The following is a 27,226-nucleotide window of genomic DNA, read 5'->3' on the forward strand; positions in this document are numbered from 1 at the left end:
ACTGTAAAACATTTCATTGGTTTGGGCCAGCTGCAAAGCATCTTTGCTGTCTTGTAAATTTCCACCTGTGATGATGAGCTTTTGAACCCCAATTTTTACTGCTCTGTCTATGACGTCCAAGTAATCATCTTTATGTTTTTGGGTGCCTCTGTAAATACCTCTGAACATAGGATCGGTTAAGCAATTATTGCTATTGCTATTTAGACCAGTCCTGTCAAACTGGTGGCCCACCGGCCGGATATAGCCAGCGCAGGCCACACCCACCCTGACTCCGCAAAGGCAAAAAACATCCTGGTACATCACAATATGGCCCAATACATCACAATACTGCCTGCAATGTGATTGGGTTTGACACCCCTGCTATAATGTGACTGCTAGCTGTCGGAGGGGGTGTGTGGCAAGAGTTTCCTGTTTCTCTATTTGTCCTTGTTGGCGAGACATCAAACAAACCTTGTAGGAGATCTGAGCTTCATTGTAGATAGATTTCTGCTCCTGATTGAGCCTATTCTGAAAGGCATTCAGAAATTAAACTCTGGATGGGCAGTTTGTATGACAATGTTAATGTTTTCTTTAAGGAACCTGATGACCCTGTAAAGATAAAAACTGTTCCCAAGAATATTGACTCATTTTGATTGGTAGCATCAGATAAGGGACCTATTCACTCAAGTTTGCTACCAAAGGATCAATCTATTCAACTTTAAATGCATTTATATTTAATCAGTGCACAGCAAATACTCTTTCAACAAATTCAAATATTAATAAACCAACAAACTGTAAGTGTATGTTGACATAACACACCTGATTTGGGTACCCAATTAATTCATTAGCTTTATAGTTTTATAAAATATATTGAATAATATTGAATAATAAATTATAACATGGTTGGATTTGGGCAACAAGCTATCCCACAAGAAGTAAACCCAGATTATCATAAATCATTGGTCTAAAAAGCTCAGATGATCTTCCTTCAAAATGTGAAGCCAAAGGTAACATGCTTACTGTTGGTTTTTTTAACAGCCCACATACTGGAATGCAAGCATATGACTCAGATGTGCCTAAGATTCCTACCGCCTGTATTTCCATTGAAGATGCAGAACTGATGGCCCGATTGTTTTCCCGGGGTACTAAAATAGTTGTAACTCTGAAAATGGGAGCCAAAACATATCCTGATGCTGATTCCTTTAACACAGTTGCTGAAATAACAGGCAGTAAATACCCTGAGCAGGTGAGTGACATTTATATATTTCATGCTTAGGATACAAACTGAACATTTTCTAAGATTTCAAAATTTCAAAGTCATTGGAATGCATCGAGGACTGATGTTAAAAATTAGAATCACAAAATTGCTTTGCCGTGGAAAGCTAATTCCACAGAGTGGACTTTTCCCCTCGGTGTCTTCATCCTCAGATCTAGAAGTCAGTTGTTCTCTAGACTAGACTAGATCATTTAAGACAGGGGTGTTAAACTCGTGGCCCATGGATGTGTCACCCCCTGGCCACACCACGCTTTGCCTGGTTTAGCAAAGAGGGGGGAAAGTTGCAATAAGTCATGTGACACCGCCATGACGACACAAGTTTGACACCCTTGATTTAAAAAAAGAAAAAGAAAATAAGAGAAACATCCAGTTTTGTTCACCACGATGTAAAAAATATGTTTACACTCTAGAAAGAGTACAGAGAAGAGCAACAAAAGTTGATTAGGGGACTGGACTCTGAAACATATAAAGAACAGTTTCAGGAATTGGGTATGTCTAGTTTAGTGAAAAGAAGGAGTAGGGGTGATATAATAGTGGTGTTCCAATATTTGAGGAGCTGCCACAAAGAAGAGGGGTCAACTGATTCTCCAAAGCACATGAAGGCAGGATGGAAACTAATCAAGGAGAGAAGCAACTTAGAACTAAGAAAAAATTTCCTGACAGAACAATTAATCAGTGGAGCAACCTGCCTCCAGAAGTTGTGAATGCTCCAACGCTGGAAACTTTTAAGAAGACATTGGACAACTATTTGTCTGAAATGGTATAGGGTTTCCTGCAGTGGTGGGTTTCAAATTTTTTAGAACCTCTTCTGTAGGTGTGGCCTGTTTTGTGGGAGTGGCTTGCCGGCCATGTGACTGGGTGAGAGTGGCTTGCCAGCTATGTGACTGGGTGGGAGTGGCTTGCAACCAAAATGTTGGCTCAGAAACTCTGGCATTTGAAGCACGCAAGTCTTAAAGCTGTCAAGTTTCAAGATCCTTGCTCCCCTAACCCTTTAGAAAAAAACCCCAGGGGTGTTCAAATTTGACAGCTTTAAGACTTGTGGACCTCAACTCCCAGAATTCCTCCTCCAGTCATGTTGGCTCAGGAACTCTGGCATTGAGTGTGCAAGTCTTAAAGCTGTCAAGTTACAAGACACCTAACCCTTTAGAAAAGATATTCCAGGGCTGTTCAAAAATGACAGCTTTAAGACTTGTTGACTTCAACATCCAGAATTCCTCCTCTTGCTCTTCATCTTGATGATGTTGCTGCACCTTCCGGGCGCGGATGGACAGAGATAGCTAGAGCAGTGCCGAGGTGGTCCGGGTGGGTAAAAGAGCAAGCGAGCGATGGAGGATCAGGCAGGGCACTGAGGACCCTTTGCCTCCCTTCCCTTCCCTTCCCTTCGCCTCCCTTCGCTTCCACTTCGTCTTGATGCCGCTGCCGCAGCTGCCAGATCAGGAGGATCAGGTTGATCCTCCATCAGTCACTCACTCTTTTGCCAGCCCAGGCCACCTCGGTGGACATCCTTTGCTGGTGGCCAAACCTCCCCTCCCCGGACTTGCTTTGCTGAGCACAGGGCGATGGGCGGTAGTTTGCGTAAGCTCCCACTGCCATCCCCACACTCACACCCGTGCTTGCCAGCAGCCAGGCATATTAGGCAAGTCCGGGGACCTTGCAAAGACCTTGCAAGGTCCCCAAACTTGCCAAAGACACCAACTGTGCCGCGTAAACTCCCACCGCCGTTCCCATCCCCGCCCCGTGCTTGCTGGCGGCCCTGCGCTATAAACGAGCCCGGGATCCTTGCAAGGCCGCAAAAGGTCACTGGACTCGCTTATAGTGCAGCTGGCCTGCCGCCGCTCCCCCCCCCCACCCTGCACTTTGTTCCAGCTTACTTACCTCCTCGGCAGGCAGCAATAGACAGCCATGTAGGAAAAAAGGTACGTGGTTTTAGATAAGGCTCTTAGAGACGGGCGGGGCAATTGGTGAGCCAGCCAATCAGTGAGCGGCAGATGGGGCAAGCATGGTGCGGAAGGGCAGGGAGAGCGAGCGAGTGAGCGGCAACCAGACGGGCGGGGGGGAGGCAGCGAGGGGGCTAGGGCAGGTTCTGGAACTGGTTCTAAATGGCATGGTAGATTTGTGGAACCTCTTCTACCGAACTGGTTAGAACCGGCAGGAATCCATCCCTGGTTTCCTGCTTGAGAAAGGGATTGGACTAGAAAACCTCCAAGGTCCCTTCCAACTTTGTTAATTCTGTTCTGAATATACACTCTACACATGTTAGTACAATGTAACAATTGGAATTTGTCATCAATTCCAGTTTGGTTGCAGCTGTATGTTAAATATCTGAGAGAAGATGAATAAACTTGGAGTTTTATCTTTTTATCAAAAAAGGAGAAGGAATATTTTTCATATTCCATATGTACCAACAAAACTTCAGGAATGATTTTTGTGATTTAGTTTAAAATATGGGACATATTCTCAGTCTTTCAGAAAAATTTCATGCATTTTTGTTTCACTACAGAAACTGGGAAGTTAACTACAGTTGCTTTAAAAGCTTTCTAAAATTAACCCACTTTTCAGCCATTTGAATTTTGCAACAATAGCTAAGTATATTAGACCAGTGGTCACCAACTGGTGGTCCGAGAGAAAATTTTGGTGGTCCACAGAAAAATTATTTGCATTTTTATATTGCACTAAATACTATTTATCTTTTTAAAAAATCATATTAATGGTCTGTGGGATTTAAAATTATGAATTTAGTGGTCCCTGAGGTTGGTGATTCCTCTATTAGACTACTCCTATCTTATTTTAATTTTATCTTTAATTTTACCTACCTATCACTAACTTTGTTACTTTTTAACTAACTGAATATTGAATTTCAGTGAATCTTTTTAAACCCCGGAAAGGGTAGATTTTCCAAATGTCCTTAATAACTAATAAAGCCGCATGATACTAAACAGTAAGTATTCTCCCAAGAGCCATCTGGTTTTCCACATTGCTGTTCTACAACATAGCAGTGGCAACATTTGCCTGATCTTATCTAATCTTGGAAGCTAAGCAGAGCTGGGCCTGGCTAATTCTTGGAGGAGACCCATCCTGAGAATCTAGGAGTTGTAGGTTACAAGTCAATAAATATCCTAGAAGCAGACAGTGGGAAAGCCCTTCTGCCTTATTGGCAAGATTTGTCTGTGAAGTAATTAGAAGAGCTGGACTTGAAGAACACCATTAACTTAGGCAAAACAATTTAAACGATATTAATTGATATGCCAGTTGCTTTGGATTTATCTTCAAAGTTTTAGATTGGCAATTATTCTCTTCATGAGTTTCTAGTTAGGTTCCATGGCTCTGAAAGAGAACTTTTTGTGTATTTGTAATCATTTAGTATAGTAAAGACTGCACAAGTTGAATATCTGGCACGCATGGGCTGAATCAGCTCTGAGATATAGATCTTCGGGGCTGTAAAACGCCTTCCAGAATGAGAAAAGCATTTGGCTTTTAAATGGTGTGTTGCTCCAGAAAATAAACCATGCCATGCCAACAAGTTGGATGGACCAGAAACAAATTCCATTTGACTTAATTTAATTAAATGGAGCTAATAATATACTGCATGTAATAATTTTCTTCTTCTGTTGCATTAAAAATTCTAATGCAGGTACTGAGGTGCCAAATACATATTTTGAGGGTTGCATGTGGTCCTGGAAATTGGATTTAGGGCAATTATAATCTGTCTTTCATCCTGAAATGTAGTCATCTGGTCAATAAGAGAAGCAATCTTTGTCTTCAGGTTTTGAATCTAAGAATACATAGTACAAAAATATAGAAATATAGTACAACAATACATAGTTATTAAATGTCTTTAATAGCTGCTAAAGAAGGTTGACAGTGACATTCTCTCTTTCACTCCCTCAACCATAGTATACTCATTAACCATAATCCTCACTGATGAGAAACAAAATCTGATGCAGAAAGAGTGACTCTATTCAATACCTTCACACAATATACTAAGCTATGTTTTGCAAAAGCATTGAATAAACTAGCATTAGCAGGAATTGGGAGCAGCAGAAAGATTTCAATTTGAAAAGATTGGTGCAACTGTCAAATTAAAACCTTGGACTCCCAATATGTGTTTTCTTTTTGTTTCTGAACTGGCACTGGATTAATGCAACACAAATGATGAAAATTATTCTTGTGGTAATGATTTCCTATATGTTGCATGATGTTTTTATTATTTCAACTTTTCTTTTTCCCCCTGCCCTTATGCTTTTCCCTTCCTCTTTTAATTTTTCCGTATTAAAAGAATTGTACAACATTTAAAATACCACAGTTAATTGAATGTTAATAAAGGCAGCTTTGGTTGGACCTGCTTATATCTTGCAGTAGTATCTTTAACCCTATAAAACAACTACCTCCTTGGGAAGGACTCAATGAGTGGATAAAAATACCAAACTATCTGCCTGACTTGGTGGCCATAATTTATTAAATGCATATATCGCCTGACTCCCAGCAACTCAGGATGGGTTATAAATTGTTAAAAACATTTTAAAGGTAACATACCAGAAAAACAAAACAAAGAAACAAAGATGGCAGAGAATACAAAACTGGGAATAAGAAAAGAAGAAAAGGGGTATCAATTGTCTTCACCCAAGTCTTGGGTAAAGAGCCACATTTTCAAGACTCTGCCCTCCTCCCTGAAATCTCAGTCGGGTGGAAAGCGTGATTTGAATCTTGAGGGGAACCTACAGTTAGCAGGGATAAAACCATAAATCATAGTTTAGAAACCACAGCAAATGACTTCACATTGCATTAAGCCAAAACCAAACAGACCATGATATGACAGTGTAAATTGAGCTTGTCTTTTTTGTTTTGTTTTTTTACTACCCTGTTTCTCAACGAGTTTTACAAACTGTCTTTGGATGCAAGGATTAGATTCCTAGCAGTTCAGGGTTATTGGTCTTCTCTTTCCCCCATCATTTGAAGGCAGAGCAGGACAGTAGCCTGGAGAGAAAAAAAAACATGGTTTATAGGGAAAGATCCAATATTTTATATATCATATTACCAAAAATCCATAATTAGAGTTACCTCCTCCAACAACAATTTTAGGATCTAATTTAGGGGAAGGGCACATAATATCTTTATTTATTTTATTTATTTAGTTTGTTAAACATGCATGACATAACAGATATAAGTATAAACATGGACATGAACCCAGGAAATGAATACAAAAAAATGTGGACCGTAGGACAGGGATGGTAGGCACGCTGGTGCGCTTATGTATGCCCCCTTACGGACCTCTTAGGAATGGGGTGAGGTCCACAGTAGACAGTTTAAGGTTGAAGCTATGGGGGTTTGAGGAAGTAACAACGGAGTCAAGTAGAGCATTCCAGGCATTGACTACTTTATTGCTGAAGTCGTATTTTCTGCAATGAAGTTTGGAGTGATTTACCTTGAGTTTGTATCTATTGTTTGCCCATGTATTATTGCAGTTGAAGCTGAAGTAGTTGTTGACAGGTAGGACATTGTAGCAGACAATTTTGTATACTATGCTTAGGTCAGATCGTAGGTGGCGTACTTTGGGTTGTCTAAGCCCAAAATTTGGGTTCCACCACAAAACTGCAAAGCCCTTATCCATGCCGACATAAGTGCGGAGGGCAAATCCGCGCCATCCAAAGCGCTAAGGAAAAACGCGACCCTACCGCGATGACATAACCACGGAGGGCAAATCCGCGCCTTCCGAAGCACTCAGCACCCTAAACCTAACCCTAAACCTAACCCTAAACCTAACCCTAAACCTAACCCTAAACCTAACCCTAAACCTAACCCTAAACCTAACCCTAAACCTAACCCTAAACCTAACCCTAAACCTAACCCTAAACCTAACCCTAAACCTAACCCCTAAACCTAATCCTAACCCTTACCTTAATTTAAATCGGCTTTCTGCCGCCGCGCTGTTTTAAAGCGCCCTTCTGCTGCTGCGCTGTTGTCACGGCGGTGATGACGTCGCGGTGATGACGTCGCGGCTTTAGCGACACAGTTTTATCACCGCTATTTTGACGAGCGCGGTTTTGTCGTGCCACGAAAATTTGAAGCCTGGTGGCCTAACATCTTCTATTGTGAGCAGAGGAGTGGGGTACTCTTCTTGTGAAATACCTCTGGACCCGCTCAATTGTATTAATGTCCGATATACAGTGTAGATTCCAGGAAGACAAGCTGTATTTGATGATTGGTCTGGCAAATATTTTGTATGCCCTAGTTAGCCCTAGTTCACTGTTACCAGTGAAGAAGCTTCACAAAATTAGATTAACAACCCTTAATGCCTTTTTGGCAATGCCGTTACAGTGAGCTCTGGGGCTTAGATCATTAGAGATGAGTACCCCTAGGCCCTTGGCAAAGTGAGGGTCATCTTTGAGGTCTTATCTGCCCAGCTTCTATTTGGTGTTTTGATTTTTGTTGCCAATGTGTAAGACAGAGCATTTGTTTGTTGAGATTTGGAGTTGTCAGTTGTTTGACCATTCCGACACATAGTCAAGGTTGCTCTGTAGGGCAAAAGCATTGTCGGTGGTGTTAGATAGTTTTACGCCGTCAGCGAAGAGAACGCAGCTGCTTATAATATGATCGCAAAATCTTGGATCTTTTGAAGCTTGATTTCATAAACAGAGTCCAAGTTGCATTGAAAAAAGTACACATATCATAAAAGTAGCGGAATGTGTAGCAGCACAAGAAGATTTGTGTCTTGTTCTCACAGAAACCCAGACTGTCTAGACTTCTGCTTCTCGTAAAAGGAGGACAGATCTCTCTCCCGACTATTTGCTAGCATTCCTGCTTCAGGCAGGAATAGATCAAAACACTGAAACTATTTAGATCGTGGCTTTCAACTGCAGTACTGTGATTTAAAATCTCCTTGAAATGTAAGTTCCGTGTATATTTTCACTCCCTTATTTTTTTTTAATGAAACATTTTAGTAATATTTCAGCCACTTCTGAGATGACATCATTCCCATTTAAAACTTATGCATGCAAGAGGCACTGCTCCATGTAATGAACTCAGGAGAAAAACCTTATCCCATTTTTTTACCTTTGTTTTGTTGCCATACAGCCATATATATGATTTAGGGTGTTTTAAAGGCTGTTGTTGTAAATGTTAAAAATGGCAAGAATGTATACATGGTAGCTTTGAGGTTTTCTAAAAACCAAGCCATGGTTTAGTCACGAGTTCCTAAATCTTCTTTCCCTGGGATTGCTGGACTCAGCTAGGAAGCTCTGAGTCACATCTGGCGCCCCATTTGTACTAGATCTTCATCACATGGGAGCTTCATCACTTGAGACTTTACAGATAAGAGATTGGACTGCCATTTGGTGTAGGGTCTCCTGCTTGAGCAGGGGTTGGACTAGATGATCTACAAGGTCCCTTCCAACTCTGTTAATCTGTTAAAAATCTCAGATCAGCAATGGCCTTTGAACTTTTCCTAAAATATATGGGGGATGGGAAAGAGAGAGAGGGGGAGAGAAAGAGGGGGAGGGGGAGAGAGAGAGGGGGAAAGAAAGTGGGAGGGAGGGGGGACAGAAAGAGGGAGGGAGAGGGAGAGAAAGAGGGCAGGGGGAGAGAGAAGGGAGGGAGGGAGGTATTGATTTCTAGGTTAACATTCTTTTTTCTTATTTTGACCAGTAGTATCTTAATTCAGGATAGAATTGAGGCAACTAGATGGAGCTTTGCGCTTATTGGCCAGATGCCCTTCCTGATGCCTACATGGAGTTCACAGCAGATATTTTTTCTTTGCACCCTAAGAGAGAAACATCTACTGCTAGCATGTCTTCACCACTAGGTGAAATAATAAACTGCCAGCGGAGTGACACAAATCAATTTGCCGTGCAATTTGCCATTCTCATAACATGATATAATTTCATCAGCAAAACTGTTATGCTTTAAATTTTATCTGACTATAATTCACAGCCTTATATACGAAGATGAACCACTTTGTGTAGTTATTTATGTCATATTTCAACTTTAAAGCAGGGAAACTTTATCAAAATATTTTCCATTGTGAAAGTCAACATGACTGGCTATATGTATGATTTCTAACACCTTTTTAGGATATAAATACTCACAGATGCTTTTAAAATATTTTTATAATTAAAAAAGGGCAACATGTGTGACTTTCCCATTTAAGAAATTGGCCATGAGATTACTAAATTCTCACAGGATTCCAGATGATTATTTTAATATTTTGGAAGAAAGCTTGCAAGTGAGAGATTGTGAGAGACTGCAAAAATAATGGAAGGGACAGTAGCAGTGGTGGGTTGCTAACCAGTTTACTACCAGTTCGCTCGTGCACATGCATGCACACATGCGCAGAAGCATCTGGGGGGTGGGCCACTACCCCTACCAGTTTGACCGAACCAGCAGCAATCCACCTCTGGAGAGTAGACGGGACAGAAAGTGCATGCATGGATGATTTATTTCATAAATGTATCTCAGCCCAAGTGGCAAAAACATGGAAGAAACATTCCAAAGAGTTCAAATTGAGCTGCTTTTCCAACGTTGGAAATTTTTAGGTGGGTAGACTTCAACACCCAGAATCTATCTTAAAGTTGTCAAGTTTGAAAAACACTGAAATAGACCTTACTTTAATAAGTGGAGAATTACTCTGACATTTTTCACGACTCTCTATTTATTCCAAGACTTGCATTAGAGATACATCATTTTTACTTCACATTTTTGCTTCAAAGTGCTTCCTATTGTACAACTGGAGGGGCTGCTAATGATGCTTTTAAGCACTTCATTGCCAATCTCCAATACACACAGATATACATTACAATGAACAAAGCACAACATCCTGGGCTTTAAGCTAGCTTCAGTTAGAATAACTACCACTAGCTAAGTAGAATTAGAGTAAACTCCAGTTCCAAGAATCAAACAGAACAAAACATTTGCTCTACAGTCTAAAGACATATACATTCACTCTTCAACTATTACAATTGAAGATTATTCATTAGTTATAAATTCATCTAAGGCTATACGTCTGTAGGTCTACTTGGATATTTTATTTATGTTTATTTTATTATTATTATTTGCTAACATATCAGCTAGGGAATACATAACATTAATAATATTAAGTTTTGTAAAAACCAACAGTGTAAAATCAAGATAATGGGCTCAATTGTTGAAAACAAATTGATAAAAGATAATTTGTGACATACAAAAGCCTGCATTTTCATGTGGGCTGCCACTGATGTTGCTACTGAGAAATTTTCCTGAATCATTCTTCCATGACAGAGATTGGGCAGGATGACACAGAAGAGATACTCCCTAAGGCATTGCAGATCCCAGCCATTTAAGGCATTATAGGACTTGAATCATGTCTGGGAAAACAATTGAGAATCAATTCAACTATCTGCAGTAACTGTCTATGGAGAGTCATGGTTCTCCCAAGGGTGCTTTTTCACAAGGCAGCTGGACTTTCTTTGTTTTGCTTCAAGACATTTCGCTTCTCATCTAAGAAGCTTCTTCGGTATCTGCAGTAACCATGAGCAGAAGAGAACAAGTAAATTAACATATTTGGTATCGCATTTTGGACCATCTAGAAACTCTTCAAAGATTATGTATGTAGACTATGTATTAAATAAACACATAGGAATATATTGACAGCTTGAGTTCAAAATATTTGAAATTAGAGAAGGGTGGAACAAATACAACTTTGTATGTTTATCCTATGGTTTTGAGAGTTTATACCTTCATGCCAAACATAATCAAGTCATTTATTGAGGATGCCTGCTACTTTATGTGTAGGGTAACTCTTTCACAGAATAGCCAAACAGAACAAAGGCAGATAATCTGTAGCATTCAGATATTGCTCAGCTGCAATTCCAGAATCCCCAATTAAAATGGCCAGAGATCTGGGACAAAGCAAAATCTGGACAGATACAGATTTCCCAAATTAGTTTGCCAAATTCTGTAAACTTTTGGAACTATAATCCTTGTCAGTAGGAAGGCGGGGAACTTCCCAGCTGGTGTCATATTTAGATTTAAAAATATAATGATAAATGTATTTTCTTCCCAGTCATATTGTTGCCTGAATACATTTTAATCTTAAGAAATTTAGGAAATGATGTAAACTATAAAGTTGCTAAGATGTGGTACACCAAGTTCTTTCCTAAGATTTGGACACAGAAGGTACAAGCAGGTTTCTTTTGCTGTTGCTTTGCTTTTCGGACTAGACCAATCCATTCTTGGAATCTGTTTTTGTCTTTCCAAATTGTATTCAGGCATATTGAATGGGAACAAACCAAAAATGAACACTGAAGAGCTGAAAACACACACACACAAACACACACACACACACACGGAGGGGGTGCTTTTCTACAATATATAGGGCAAATCTATGCATACAGTGGAGCAAGTAGGAAGGATGATGTGGTTGATTAAACTTTTAATTTGTCTGACTCTCAACAATTCTGAGTTCCTTAATGCATACAACTTTCATTCAAAGATAAAGCATTACAATAAAATCCCAAAGGTGCTTTTTCAAGAGGCAACTGGATGGCCTGGCTGACTGAAAATCTCTGTAGACATGACAATAAAATCAATACAACGTAAAGATAAAAGATGGCAAGCACAAAGCAAGGTGTCTCATTCAACTTGGTCTTTATGGCTCTTCTAAAGAACAGAAAAGTGAGGGGCCATCTATAATTAAAGGAGGGGGCTCATTCCCAAGAGTAAGTTCTGTTGCAGAGCAGAAACACTTCTTGGGTTCCAATAGATGATATTGTTGTGGCCCGCCAGCTGCCAGCGGAGCTGGTGGCAGACTCAGATGATGAAGATGTTGGGGAAGAACCTGGACCAGTTCTGGAGCCTGGGGATGGCTCTGATGGATGCTTGGTGTCAGAGACAGAGATAGATCCAGGGCAGTTTGACATTTCCCAGCCACTGGAGAGGCAGCTCTCTTAGGAGGCTGAGATGAGTGAGGAGGAAAAACACCTGGGGCCTGCTCCAGATGCCCATATGCGCAGAGCAGTTGGGAGAGGTGAACAATGGAGGACAAGGAATCAATTCGGGAAGCAAAGTAAATATGGACACTGATTTGCCCCTCCCTGGCTGGGGAATAAATAGAAGGAAAGGGGAGTGATTGTCATAGGAGACAATCATCCAAACTGGGTCTTGGTAGGGCTGACTCAGAGACAAAGTTGTGGCCCGCCAGCAGCCAGCGGAGTTGGTGGCAGACTCAGACAGTGAGGAGGCTGGGGAGGCACATGGGCCAGTCCTGGAGTCTGGAGAAGGCTCTGATGAATGTTCTGCATTGGAGACACAGATGGGCCAGGGCAGTCCAAACAGTTATCAGCTGCCTTTGGAATTGGAGATCAGTGGGGCAGAAGAACAGCTGGAGCCTGTTCCCGATGTGCACATGCGCAGAGCTGCCAGGAGAAGAAAAAGGTTAAGGAACAAGGGCTGACCTGGGAGTAAATGCAGAAGTGGACGGTGAATGGCCCCTCCCATAGGGAATAAAAAGGAGCGAAAGGGGAATGGAGTTTGCAGGAGACAATTAGTTTGCTTAATTAGTGTGAAGATTTGTTCCTGACTCTCAGAGACTCCTTGCCAAGTATTTTCATGTACAAGATTGTGTTTGGAAGATATCGGCCTGGCAACTCTCCAAGCCTGATAAGGTCTGTGTTGTAAATTCACCCTTGAAAAAATGTTTGTCAGAACTTTGCTGGATGTGAATGAGAAGAATTCACATTAGCTTAATAAAAAATGGGTTTTGTCGGGACAAGGAGTCTGCTTTGTGATTTTGTGAAGCCTAGATCAGAACAGACAGTTCCTCCTCATCCAAACTCGGTCTCATCCAAACTCGGTCTTGGTAGGACTGTCTCAGAGACAGTTCCTCCTTATCCAAAACTACACAGACTCCAATGTTTTTAAATCCAGGAGAATTGCAATTCAAAACACGTCTGCATAGTTTTTTGTCACTCCTGCATAACGTTTTGCAACCCAAGCATGCAAAACCCCAGCCCTTCAATGCTTTATCTGTAGAGCCAATGAAGCTCAGATGGAGAATGATGCTGGGGATTGCTCTTTCAAGGCCCCCCATCCCTGGTTTTTTTGTAGCTATCCTCTTAGCAAATGTCTATTGGGATTCTCAGTCGTCCAGATCATGGTTGTCCCAAAGGTGTTTTTTCAAAAGGCAACTGTACTTTGTTTTTCCTTAAAGGCATTTCACTTCTTATCCAAGAAGCTTCTTCAATTCATTCAGTTCATTCTTCAGAACCGAAGAAGAAGCTCTTGGATGAGAAGCAAAACATCTTCAAGGAAAAGCAAAGTACAGTTGCTGTTTAAAGACAGATCTTTGGGACATTTTCTTCGCAGTGTAGAAAATGAGTATGTGTCCCCGCCTGCCAGAAAACCACTGAGTATTCAGAAAACTTCTATTCCAGAAGCAATAACTTAATGAGAAAAGGCCTGTTGAGGGTAAAAAAAAACATTTCTGTAGAAGAAACTGAAAGTTAAATTAGGTAGCATTGTTGCTAACTATTATTACAATATTTGCACTCCTGTATTATTTTATGGAAATAACCAGGAAAGCTGTATTTCATTCATATGGAAATGTATGTGTTAGAATTAAAAGAATAATTACAGCTCATATGGACAAAAATACAGTTTTGTTACCACAGTGAGACTGACTACTTTCAGTTGTCATAGTTTCTCTGTGGGAAAGAAACAGTAAAGTACTTGGAAGGTTCCAATGTTTCCATTTATTTAGGATTGCTGTTCAGATGTTTCTTTAATTTAGCAGGAATACGGTGCTTGTTTGCTCTAAGGATGTTTCCACCCACACATGCATTCCCAGTCGATACTTCAAAATGGGCAACACTTGTCTCTGGAAATATAAAAGAAAAACCTGAAAGCAGATTTATAGTATGTCTACTTTGTTGGCGGCTTTGTATTGCCTTGTAGAATCAAGTGTAGGCTGCTCAGAGTTTACATTCCCAGGCTGTAATTTAACACAGTTTCAAGGGTGCTTAATTTGTTTGAATATTGTAAGCATAAGTATGCTTACAATTGTAGTCCTATACATGTTTATTCAGAAGTAACACCATTGGAATCAAAAGAACTCGGATAGATCTTTTAGAATTCTATCTTTGGTTAGGACTCAGTCCTTTGACTATGATGTCAGCATTTGGGAAACACCAAGAAAAAAAGACCAAGATAATAAATAAACTATTATTGCTGCAGTATTGCTGCAGGAACTGGGTATGTCTAGTTTAATAGAAAGAAGGACTAGGGGAGACATGATAGCAGTGTTCCAATATCTCAGGGATTGCCACAAAGAAGAGGGAGTCAAACTATTCTCCAAGGCATCTGAGGGTAGGACAAGAAGCAATGGGTGGAAACTGATCAAGGAGAGAAGCAACTTAGAACCGAGGAGACATTTCCTGACAGTTAGAACAATTAATCAGTGGAACAGAAGTTGCCTCCAGAAGTTGTGAATGCCCCAACACTGGAAGTCTTTAAGAAGATGTTGAATAGCCATTTGTCTGAAACGGTATAGGGTTTCCTGCCTAGGCAGGGGGTTGGACTAGAAGACCTCCAAGGTCTCTTCCAACTCTGCTATTGTACTGTATTATTGTATTGTATATTTTTCAAGGTTTACCTGGGTGGATAAATAATGTGTTTTTGTTTTTTGACCTTTCAAGTCACATTATTTAATGTTCTCGTTTAGCATTGTTTTATCTTTGAATTTCTTTTCTTTTTAACCTTTTTGAACAAAATAAAAATTTGGCAAAAAAAAGAGGGAAAATAATAACTATCCAATGTGGTCTGCTGATAGCTCTGTTTCAATCAGCACATTTATTCTGATAGGTTGTGATTCTGTTCCTTCACATAGAAAATTGTACACTATGTTGCTTGTATTTCTAAATGGAAGTAGAAATCTGCTCCTTTTTAATAGTGATTGGTAACTATAGCATATTCAGTTAAAAGAAAGAAAAGAAAGAACATTAATAGAAAAGTTCTCAGTTTATCTTGATTGCACCAAAACATTCAATATTATGAATTGATTCAGAATTCACATTTTGAAACTTGGTTGCGTATTTATCCAAAGAAGACAGATAATTTAAGAATTAAATTCATATACGATATCACTGATTTGAATTCAGTACTTTTAATTTTTAAAAAGTCTCAAATGAAACCAATTTTAAAAAATTAAAATTAAAATTAAGAGAAGTTGGAAGCACAGGTAGTTGTTGACTTAGGGCCACAACTGAGCCCAAAATTTCTGTTCCTAAGCAAGACAGTTATTGACTTTTGCCCCATTTTAGGATCTTTCTTGTCACAATTGTTAAGTGAATCATTGCAGTTGTTAAGTTAATAATGTGATTGTTAAGAGAATCGGGCTCTGGGAAGTCGGGGGGGGGGAAGGGAGGTGGGGTCTTAGGGGGGAGGGGGGAGGGGGGAAATATAGTATGTGTTAGATTTTAAAGTAACATGATTGCACTTGTATACTGTTGCTCTTTAATTTTAGTGTAAAAATAGGACAAGCTGAATATTTTTTTTTTAAATCTATTTTATTCATTTTCACATTCCATTTTACAATCACTTATATACAGGGTATTTGCTATAAAAGAAAAAAAAATATAAAAAAATATAAAAAAAAATAAAAAAGAAAACACAACTCATCATTCACAACCCCACCTGACACTTCCATCCTCCATACACCCCATCTACCCCCTCCAACTTTCCTTTCCTCCCTCTAACGCTCCCCTCCTACTTCCCTTTCCCCTCAAACCTTCCTTCTCCCCTTACTCCCAACACGCCCTCCTTGCATTCCCCTTACTCCTTCCTTACTCCTCCCTCCTCTTTCCCTCTACCTCCCTCCTTGGTGTATTCCTTTATTCAAGTGTTGTTTATTATAATCTGATAAAAAGTAAAATAAACCAAGGGAAAAAAAAATATAAAGAAAGAAAAGAGAAAAAAAGGAGAAAAAAAGAACAACCGTATATAAGTGCATTCTTGTTCTTATTGCGACTATGTTAACACCCACCCACCCACCCCCCATAAATCCCCATCCCTACTCCTCCCGACTTCCCAGGGCCCACACCTGGCACTGCCTTCTATCTAAAGTATCTTATGTTCGTATGGATTAAAAATAAAAGTAATATATTAAAGGAAAAAAAAAACCAAAAAAGAAAAAAGAAAAAAAAGAAAAGAACAAAGAAAAAAGAAAAGAAAAGAAAAAGAAACTCTTTGTGTTAAGCTCAGCCCCCCATCTTTATCTATGCTTAAATAGTATAAGTCATTCTATCTATATTTTATTCTCGTCTCTTGCTTCTTTGTTATTTACCCCGACCTCCTGTAGACTCTCCCATTCCTCTTCCTTAACCTTGTATTCAGATAAACATTTATCCAAATTTGTATAGACATCAATATACAATCTAACTCAAACATAATCCCTTCTATTAAAATTTAAGCAGCGTGGATCATTCCACATATTCAAATATTACTTTACAGAAGAATAATCAAACTTTCCCTTTCTTAACCTTAATTTCAAACAATAATTCAAAATAATCTGACCAAACTTTCCCTTCTTAGTAAAATTTAAGCAGCGTGGATCAAGTATTACTTTACACAAAAATCAGTTTGCATTCTATCTTGAAATGATCCCGACCAGCTTTCCCTTCTAATAGGATTTAAACAACGTAAATCATTCAGTATATACATTCAGTATCACCCCACCAATATACGTAAATCATTCCGCATGCATTTTACCCTCATCCCTTGCTTCTCAAATATTTGCCACTATCAAATTTATGCAAACATTAGTTTAAAATCTAGCTCAAAATAATTTCACCAAGCTTTCCCTTCTAATAAAAATTAAATAGCATAGATCATTCCACATATTCAAATAATAGTTTCAGCAAGAATCAGTTTACCTTCTATTTTAAAATAATCTCTTCAAACTTTCCCTTCTAACAAGATTTAAACAGCGTAAATCATTCTGCATGCATTTTACATATATACATTCAATATCACCCCACCAATAAATTCCGCTTTTTCTGCAAGAGAGAGGTCGCAAACCCCCATTCAATCCACAACTTTAGTGAATATTTTAGAATGTCTAAATCCTCAAACTCCGCTTTTCTGCTTCTCTGAGGGAGGGGGAGCTACCCCCTCCATCTTGCAGCCATGTGGTCTGTTGCTTGCCTTCTCCTTCGGCTTGTCTCTCCTCTTTTCCAAGTGAATCAGGAAGTCCCGCCTTCAAAGTCTTGTAATAGAAATCTCGAGCCTCCGAAACAGAGTTGAGACGAAGTCTTTGATTCTCAAATGTGACCGTAATGCCGGCTGGGGCCTCCCATTTATATTGAATCTGATGATTTCTAAGCTCTTTAGTTAAAAAGGTATAGTCCCTTCTTGCCTTTAACATCTGGAAAGGTATTTCTTTGAAGACAATCAAGTTCTGGCCATCAACTCTCAAACTATTATTGTAAAATTTTTGCATGATCGCGTTTCTGGATTCTTTTGTGGAGAAATATATAATTATGTCCCTCGGGAGCTGTCGCTGTTCCGCTACCAACGAATTCTGGCGATAAATTTTCCGAATCTGCCAATCAAAGTTAAGTCCCGGGCTTCCCACCGCATGGCTGAGGGCTTCAACAAAGGTCTGTTTCAGATTCTCTCGCTCCTTTTCGCGGAATCCTCTGACTCTTATTGCGAATGCCTTCTTATTAAAGTTTATCGTAACGAGCTGTTCTTGAGTGTCTCTAATTTTTTGTTGTAATATTTGAATATTAGTAGTCAAATTAGAATTAGCCTCTTCCAAACTTTCTAATTTATTCTCTATTTCAGCGGTATAATCTGACAGGGCAGACACGGCTGCAAACGTATTTGCCTTCGTTTGGTCAATTTTAGACTTTAAATCACCATATAGCTCCAATACAAATTCCTTAATTTCTTGTTTAAAATCATTAAACATTTGAAAAAAAAATTCCTGTGTTAAGAATTCTCCAGTAGAGGGCGTAGGAGACAAGGGCTGCGATGCCAGTGTAAATTCTTTAAGTTCATTCACAGATTCTTTAGGCACATTTGTAGAGAGACGCTTCGATTTTGACCTGGGTGCCATTATAAATAAACAAATAAACAGCGCTTTCGCTCCCCTCTGTTTCCAAAAAAACAAAAAAAATTATTTTGTTAAGGAGCGGTCTGCAGGAAGTTAGAACCAGCTACGTACATCCCCTATCAGTCACCAACGGAGAGAAATCGCCATTTTGAAGTCCGTTTAAACAAAGAAGCCTCTAAGACAAATGGTGCTGGTATTTACGATAGTAATAAAAGCATAAATCTCACAGGGGTGGGACCCGCCCGTATTAATCTTAGCTTCAAACAACTTTGCTTTGTCCTGGGGGGGGGGGACAAGCTGAATATATTGATAGATAGTAGAAATACACCGAAGGGAGGAGTAGAGGGAAAGAAGAAAGAGGGGTAGAGAGGGTGGGAGAGAGGATGGGAGGGAGGAGGAGAAGGAAGGGAGGGAGTGTATTGGGAGAGAGGAGTGATAGAGGAGGAGGGGAAGTAGGGTAGAGGGGAATGTTGGAAGGAAGAACGAAAGTTGGAGGGGGGCGAAAGAAAGGGTGTATGGTGGGTCGAAGTGGTATATTGGGTTTGTATTTTGGGGGGTATTGTTGACAAGAGGGAGGGCTGTGTTTATTGTTCAATGTTATATGCCCCGGTTATGCACAGTATATATGTGACTGTACGAAATGAAATGAAAATAAAACATATTTACACAGGAGATTTAGATATTCTACAGAATAGCCACGTAAGGAAATGCTTTATATTGTCACTCTATAATGGTCTGCCTTAGCTGGCATTGAAACCTTTTTAGGGTTTCAAGGAGAACATTTCCATTTCCCTTTGGATATGAAAATCGATCTTAGTCTTCCTCCATGCAAAGCATATGCTCCATTAAAGAATTATCTTTTCTACAAAAAAAAAGGGAGAGAGAATCTGCTTCTCTATTGATTTTGCTTGTCCAAAGGTGATCAAATGACCCCAGGACATTGCAGCTGTTATAAATAAAATGCCAGTTGCCAAGTGTCCAAATTTTGATCATGTGTCCGTGGAGATATTGCAATGGTTGTAAGTGTGAAAAATGATCATAAATCAGTACTGTTGTAACTTTGAATAGTTACTGAATTCGAAGACCACATGTAATGAAGAGAGAAAAATATTTTTCATGTTAATCTGAAATGTGCATTTTTGGAGTAAAAATATATACCAGAAATGTCATGTTGATTGCATTTGGCTAAAAGGACAAAGTAGCCAATTTTGTAGCCATCTATTCTGAAGTGAATCTCATTAATTTCAATAAGATAGAATATCCAGGTTTATTATATATAGCATTTTTTTTCTAACTTCATGTCTTTCAGATGCGTTGGGTATCAACTATCATAATCTCTAGATTATGGTTATACCAGGGGTTGCCAAACTTTTCAGACCATTGACCCCTTCATGAAGTTTCATATTTTAATTAACCTCAAATTATTGATTATATTAAAATATTTTCATAAATACTCCATCAATAGTAATACAAGTAACAACAACAATGGATAGTCCCAACCCTTGGGGTTTAATATTCACTATTTTGAGGAATCCTATTCTAGATATTAGAAATATACTGTGTTTCCCCAAAAATAAGATAGGGTCTTATTTTCTTTTGATGCCCGAAATAAGCGCTTGGCCTTATTTCTTGATAGGTCTTATTATTTTGAGGTGCAGGAGGTGGCAAGTGTGGTTACCTTATGGCTGCTGCTGTGTTGCAATATTTTCAGGGAGGGCTTATTTTCAGGGGAGGGCTTATTTTAGCACACGCGCTCAAAAGCCTTATTGGGCTTGTTATTCGGGGAGGTCTAATTTTCAGGGAAACAGGGTAGGAGTTGGTCTAACATGTCTGAAGGCATTGGATTGAGAAATGCGGAAGTGCAGAAATATAGGTTTATGTATGACTTGCTTTTACAACACAATAAATGTGTATTTAAAGAACCTGTGACTTCTGCTCTGGTTGACTGCTGGGGTTAGGGAGGAAGAGAAGAAGAAGTAAAAGAGAAAAGTAATTCAGAAAAAAAAAACATATTTGACTACTTTTGCCCTTGGCTGAGCCTCACTGAACCGCTACAAGTCTTCCCAAAAAATCATGATGCATACCTCAGATGCCAGAGCTGGATATGGGTTGTCAAAGCCTTTTAGGTAGAACCAAAGCTCCTATCCAAAAGTTTCCACCAAATTGTAATATTTATGGAAACAGAAGGGAAAAATAAGTATATATCATAGAGAACAGGTCAATTAATGGCTCCCTTGTTGCTATCTATTTCTTTGCTCGGTCCTGCTTCCTCCTTAGATGCAGTTCCTGGCATACTATTCAGATGCCAAGTGTGACCTTCAGCTTGAAGAAAGTTTTGCCACCCTACCATAGTGAATGTGAGCTTTATTTTTTTTTAAAAGAATTCCAATTCCTAGCGTAATGCATATTTAGTTAAGCACTTAAATAATTACTGTTAATATTTTGGAGGTAATTTTTCACAGTCTATTCAGGAGCCCAGATCACAATGGAGTCATGCGATAAAATATTCTTAATTGTGATGCATTATATTATGATGAGAATAATTGAGCACTTTCAGTGTACTGTGATAGATTTAATTAACCATTGCAAAAGATCAGAAATGCTTAGTTAGACAAACAACACTTGCTTAGACTGAAAAATCACTGAATGGGAAGGAAATGTAACCAGCAACCCAAGAATGCAAACCCCCAGTCCTCCAATGCCCTCTAATGCTTTATCTGTACAGCCAATGAAGCTCAGATGGAGAAGACTTAACAAAAACGGGTCCTTTTCCCATAATGGGATTTGCACTGCAGGAAAGTAATACATTTTCTTGGGACATCTTGTATCCATGTAAAAATAACTGATGTAAGAGAGCCCAAGAGAGGTGTCAAGCATGTCATCAGTCTTGAGTCCCTTCGCGCCCACAAGAGATCTAACTCCAGTCTACCTTGAATTCCATTGGCTCTTATTTACTGCCAACTTGCTTTGACCGTTAGTAGTTCAGAGTTTTGTAGAGAATGGTAGCATGCAATAAACCTGTATTTTTTTGAACCACCTTGGCTCCTGATTTCCTGCGCTTGATAGCTAAGTTCTTGTAACCAAGCAGCAACAACCTGTTACTCTTGCCTTAACAAGATACTAAATTATTCTCTGGCAGTACACATGGCCTCATTCCCAGGTTTTACCCATTTTGGGTTCATTGCAGGGAATGAATTTAAATAAAACCTTAGTGAAAACCAAGCATTATTATCTGAATAATGCCATGAGTCATACTCTGTAGCTAATTTAGAATTAAGATGGTAACACACCTGCTTAGCAGGAAGCCACAAAGCCACAGATGAAACACCTAAAAGAAGTTTCTGAAAATGTGAGGTTGACAACAGTGGAACCATTTTAATGAACTACAACTGTTTTATGGATGAAATGTGGATATTAGGTAAATGCTACAGGCTCTACTGTTGCTCTTTTATCATGCGGGAAGACTTTAATTTTAATGGTTTATGCATTCTAATTGTCTTTGACCCCACAAAATCCTCACACACTGATCTTCACTTCACAAGGAAGGAAGAGACACTATCAGCTCTCATCTGGTCCATCTGCATGGACAGTGGTTGGTGGCCCTAATAATTGTAGTTCAGCAGCATCTGAATGGTGATTGTTGACTTTCTCTGTTTAAAGAAATTTGGTTTTCTGGGCCCTGAAAGTGCAAAGCACAATTGATTCTTAATAAATTGATTCTTGTTCATGGTTTCAATTACCCTATGTGGTCATTTCCTATTCTGGTATCCCTCTTCAGCAATTCCTCTCCCCTAGGCTTGTGTTCTCAAGCCTATTTCCTTGGCTATATTTTGACAGCTTTATTGAATGTAGCTCGGATTTAAAATGGTGACATCAGACCCCTATCAAAAGTGGTACTCAAACTGTATCATTAGAATTTAATGCCTCTTCTTTTTAGGAGTTTATCCTGTAGGGAAGCCAATGGTAAAGGAAAAAAAAAAGAATCCGAGCAAGCTAATGTTTTGCCTCTGGCTTAATAATTAACAAAATGCACGCAAATTAATTTAAATTATTTTCCCTGTCCAATTCATCTTTTTCTTTTCCCCAATTTCCATATATTGTGTTACAGGGCTGTTTAAGCAATACCGATGCAGCCCATAAAGAAACAGCAAGCTGATTATGAATATAATTTTACCATTTTGTTTATTTTGAAAATTATACAATTTGTTTCGCCATTCTGTCCTACATCATGTCAAAAGGGTTTGGCAGCAGTAGTGAAGATATAAAACCCCATATTGGTTCTGGAGATACAAACAATAGAAGTGTATAGGTAGTCCTCAATTTATGACCACAATTGAGCCCAAAATGTATGTTGCTAAGTGAGAAAGGTGTTAAATGAGTTTTGCCCCATTCTATGACTTTTCTTGCCACAGTTTTTAAGTGAATCACTGCAGTTGTTGAATTAGTAACACGGTTGTTAAGTGAACCTGGCTTCCCACTTTCTTTGCTTGTTAGAAAGTCACAAAAGGGGATCACATGACCCAGGGATAGTGCAACCGTCATAAATATGAACCAGTTACCAAGCATCCGAATGTAAATCCCATGACTATGGGGATGCTGCTATGGTCATAAGTCACTTTTTTCAGTGCCGTTTTAACTTTGAATGGTCACTAAGTGACCTGTTGTAAGTCGAGGACTACCTCTATTGCATACTTAAGACACCTGAAGCTGTTGTGAAATAGGGATGTGGTTGAATTATTTCATTTAAAATAATAATTGATAGCACACCAGTGTTGTGGCCTGCCAGTGGCTAGCAGAGCTGGGAGCGGATTCGGACAGTGGGGAGGTTGGGGAGGAACATGGGCCAGTCCAGGAATGTGGGGAAGGCTCGGATGAGGGCTCTGTGTCAGAGGCAGAGAGGGGGAAAGAGCTGTATGCCAGTTATCAACTGCCTTCAGAGTCAAACATCAGTGAGGCAGATGAACAGTTGGAGCCTGTTCCCAATGTGCTCATGCGCAAAGTTGCCTGACGAATGGAACAGCTAAAGAACAGGGTTTGACTTGAGAGGAAGGCCACAGGTGGCTGATGAATGGCCCCTCCCAGAGGAAATAAAAGAGGAGCGAAAGGGGAGGGGAGTTTGCAGGAGACAATTAGTTTGCTTAATTGGTTTGTGACTCTCCAGACTCCTTGCCAAGTTTTTTGCAGATATCTGCCTGGCAGCTCTCTAAGCCAGATAAGGTCTGTGACTGTAGATCCTCCCTTGAAAGACTTTTCTGGAAATAAATGAGCAGAATTCACAGCAACTTAATAAAAGGGTTTTTTTGTCAGGAAAAGGAGTTTGCTTCAGGCTCTTGGGAAGCCCAGGTCAGAACAACTAGTGATTAGGGTCGTAAATTAACCTAGGAGTTTCTGCTGGAGAGATTCTCAGATGGTGAAACAGAGAGCTACCACACATGAACATGAGGAGAACTCAGTCTTTGGTCCAGAGACCTTCCTCCCAGTTTCATACCAGCAACTGTAGTCCAAAGTGGCAGAAGGAGGAAAAAATTGATGATTCCCCACTCAAAAACTGGTGGGTAGCCGATGCAATAATAGTGGAGAAATATAAATCCTTTGCTGCTTTTACCCACATAGCATAGCCTCCAACCCAAGTTCCTATCTTATTTTATCATACATGCCCAGAAGAATAAATTCTGTAAAGTTCTACATGACACATTAGCTGTAATTTAACACTGTCTGTCCCAAGGAATTCAGCAAGTGGCAAAGAGAAGAGTTGTGAAATGATGACTGCCACAACTAAATGATGGAAACTGTTTGAAGATAATTCAGCAAAATGGTTTTCTATTTCTAGGGCAAGAAAAAGAACAGAACGTTTCAGAAGATTCCGAAAAATGTTGGCATAACTCTAGAAGTAATATTCCTTATCCTGGTATTGAAAACTAGAATAACATTGCCAGAAGACATGAAATACATCCATCAAGATACAAACTAGAACCTTTTCGAATTGCCATTTTCTAGTAATGTGGCAGCCAACAGATAAATCCAAAGGAAGAATGTGTCAGAACCATGGCTTGTGATATAAAAGGGCCTAGGGAATATATATTGGTATGTCTCATAGTTCTTGCTTGAAACTCAAATGCAGGAATAGTTTGTGGTCACATAGAAAAATTGGGATGCCAAGGGCTGCAGGGGATGACTTAAGGATAAAAAAAGACGATAAGCATGTTATGTAGGGGTGAGGGAGCTTGGTTTTATTCTAGTCACCATAGTATTTCCATGTCTCCATCCCCTTTTAAAAGGCTGGCATGCTTTATTTAATTTAGCAATAGCACTTAGACTTATATGCTGCTTCACAGTGCTTTTACAGCCATCTCTAAGCAGTTTACAGAATTGCCCCCAACAATCTGAGTCCTCATTTTACCAACCTCGGAAAGATGGAAGCATAAGCCAATGGGATTTGAAATGCCAAACTGCTAGCAATCAGCAGTCACCAGAAATAGTCTGCAGTACTGTACTCTAACTAATATGCCACCATGGCTCTTGGGAGTCTTCTCCAGATAAAGACCAGGCCAGATCTTCAAGAACACAAAAAGGAAACTGTTTAGACCAGGGATGTCAAACTCAAGGCCTGTGGGCCGGATCCAGCCTACAGGGTGCTTAGATCTGCCTGCAGGACAACCCTGGAAACAGCAAAGGGTTGACCTGCCCTCCCAAACTTTGTTTTTGCTGGTAGAGGTTGCAGGAGGTCTTCGCTCGGGAGCCCATTTTCATTGGCAGAGCGTTCGGGCCACTAGAGGCACCCCTGACACCAGTGACGTTGAGCTGGCCATGCTCACACTGGCCCCCTGAAGTCAAACACAACCCTGATATGGCCCTCAATGAAATCGAGTTTGACACCCATGGTTTAGACAATGGCATTCAGTATAAGGTAAGACCATTCATTGTTTGACTGAAGCATCAGAATGGTTCACACTTTCTAGCTTTTGCAAGCTGTGATGGCACTTTATCTGCGGAAGGTATGTACTGAGTTTTCCTAACAGATCTCCACACACACACCCTATTTGGAAATACCCTCATTAAGCCCGAGCTTTAGCGCAGTAAACAGTTTCCTATGCTCATATTGTCTTAATTCTTGGCAACAAAATAATCCATGAAATCTTGAGTTTCATCATTCTAAATCCTTGGCAATTCTGATGTGTGATATATGAAGCATGAAGTATTCTCTTCCCCTCTTTGATCCTTTCAAGAACTGAGACTAGGAATTGGGAGGCAGCTTTCCGTAAATGAAAATAGGAAGCAACACTGGAAACATATTGTTGCATTTTGCTTTGCTTCTCTAGCACTCCCAGAAGGAGGTGAACAAAAGATCTTGCTAAAAGATTGCATCACAGATCTTCAGTTGGAGGGTTTTTATTTTTTGTTATGAATTTCCATTTCCCCTTATGTCTGGCTTCATATTCTTGGAGCACATTTCTTTGCCAGATTTGCTCCAGGGAAATATTCATTGTAACTGGCATTATACTTGAAATACATTCTCTTCTTACAGTTTCCCTTTGATGTGCTCTTTGCCTTCCACCTCATATCGGCATTAATAAATCTGCACAGAAATGTAGGTTTTAACTTCTGATAAAACTTTATAAGGCATTTGCAGACAGAATGTTGTACCTTTTATTGGGTCACTTAAACTCAAACATCTGTTTTCTACGTTGAAATAATGGGGAAGGATACAAAAACTGTAGTCCATTTGTTTCTGTTAATATACAATATATTTAATGTGGAATAAGAGATTCGTTGTATTGAATAACACTAAAGGATGTTTCACACATCATGGAAGATAAATTCACTCCTACGTACACATCAGACACAGCAAGAAACTTTTGTCTAGTTATGTTTGATGCATATGTGAACAAAATGCACATACTTTAAAGTAATAGGCCTCATATCATAAAGTTACCATATTTGAGAAACACAGTGCTAAATGGTTGATAATGGAGATTAGAATCTACTTTAGTTTACTATAGAAAGATATTCTTGTAGGAACAAGATGAGTTTCTTTTGAGAAATAGAGAAATGTGCACTTTTGGTTTGGGGAACATTAAAACTTTGAAACCGTACAGAAAAAAAAAATTGTTGCAATTCTTTATTAGTCTAAAGTGGTGGTAGATAGGAAAAAGGAGGAACAATGGTGATTTCGTTGCACTTTCCAGCAATAAATACTCCTTGCTAACTAATACTTAGTAAGGAATATGGTGAATTTAAGAAAAACTGCATTCTTTGATGTATTTTTCTCATAAATGGCAGGGGAAACCAAGAGGAGTTGCTATGGCACTGCATTGCCCATCAAATCCTATTATCCTCAGAAAACCTTTATGGCACAGCACAGTGTATATAAATCAGAGGTGCAAATTTCATCTTAATTTTTCCTCCTTTCCTTTGCTAAGCCAGTGGTTCCTTCATTGGTTGGTTGCGCTTGGTTTCCTTGTCTGAGCTCAGAAGCTAAGCAGATTAGCACATGGATGGGAGAACTCCAAGGAACACCAGGAATGTCCCAAAATATTGCCAAAGGAAGCAGGGACAAACTATTTTCACAATCTGTCGGGAAAACTACATAAACCTATCAAAGGAAGCTTCGCTATTGGTATATTTAAACTCCATTCAATTTCAAGGATTGAGAATGGAGGGTTTGTGACAGGGGTGGGTTTCAACCGGTTCGCGGCGGTCCCTGCGAACCGGTTGGTCGGCGAACCCGGAAGTAAGTAACTTCCGGGAACGGCGAAGGGCCGACCCGCCCGCCCACGCTCCTTACCCGGTTTTGACAAGTTTTGCGCTTCCACGCATGCACAGGACGCATACAGCGCCTGCGCGATCCTCCAGGAGCAGCTGGAGCATCGCACAGACGCTAGTACGCATGC

General features: G+C 39.7%; 1 protein-coding gene across 3 annotated transcripts in view; it reads left to right on the forward strand.

Annotated features, from left to right (window-relative positions):
- The window catches only part of CPQ (carboxypeptidase Q), a 177,753-nt gene that overhangs the window by 45,387 nt on the left and 105,140 nt on the right, over positions 1–27,226 (forward strand). For all 3 annotated transcript variants that reach the window (XM_032222640.1, XM_032222638.1, XM_032222639.1), the window contains exon 4: positions 1,018–1,225. In XM_032222640.1, the coding sequence (XP_032078531.1) occupies positions 1,018–1,225 (208 nt within the window). The remainder of the gene's footprint in view (positions 1–1,017; positions 1,226–27,226) is intronic.

This window comes from Thamnophis elegans, chromosome 8 (genome assembly GCF_009769535.1).
Source record: "Thamnophis elegans isolate rThaEle1 chromosome 8, rThaEle1.pri, whole genome shotgun sequence".
In the NCBI taxonomy this organism is placed as follows: Eukaryota; Metazoa; Chordata; class Lepidosauria; order Squamata; family Colubridae; genus Thamnophis; species Thamnophis elegans.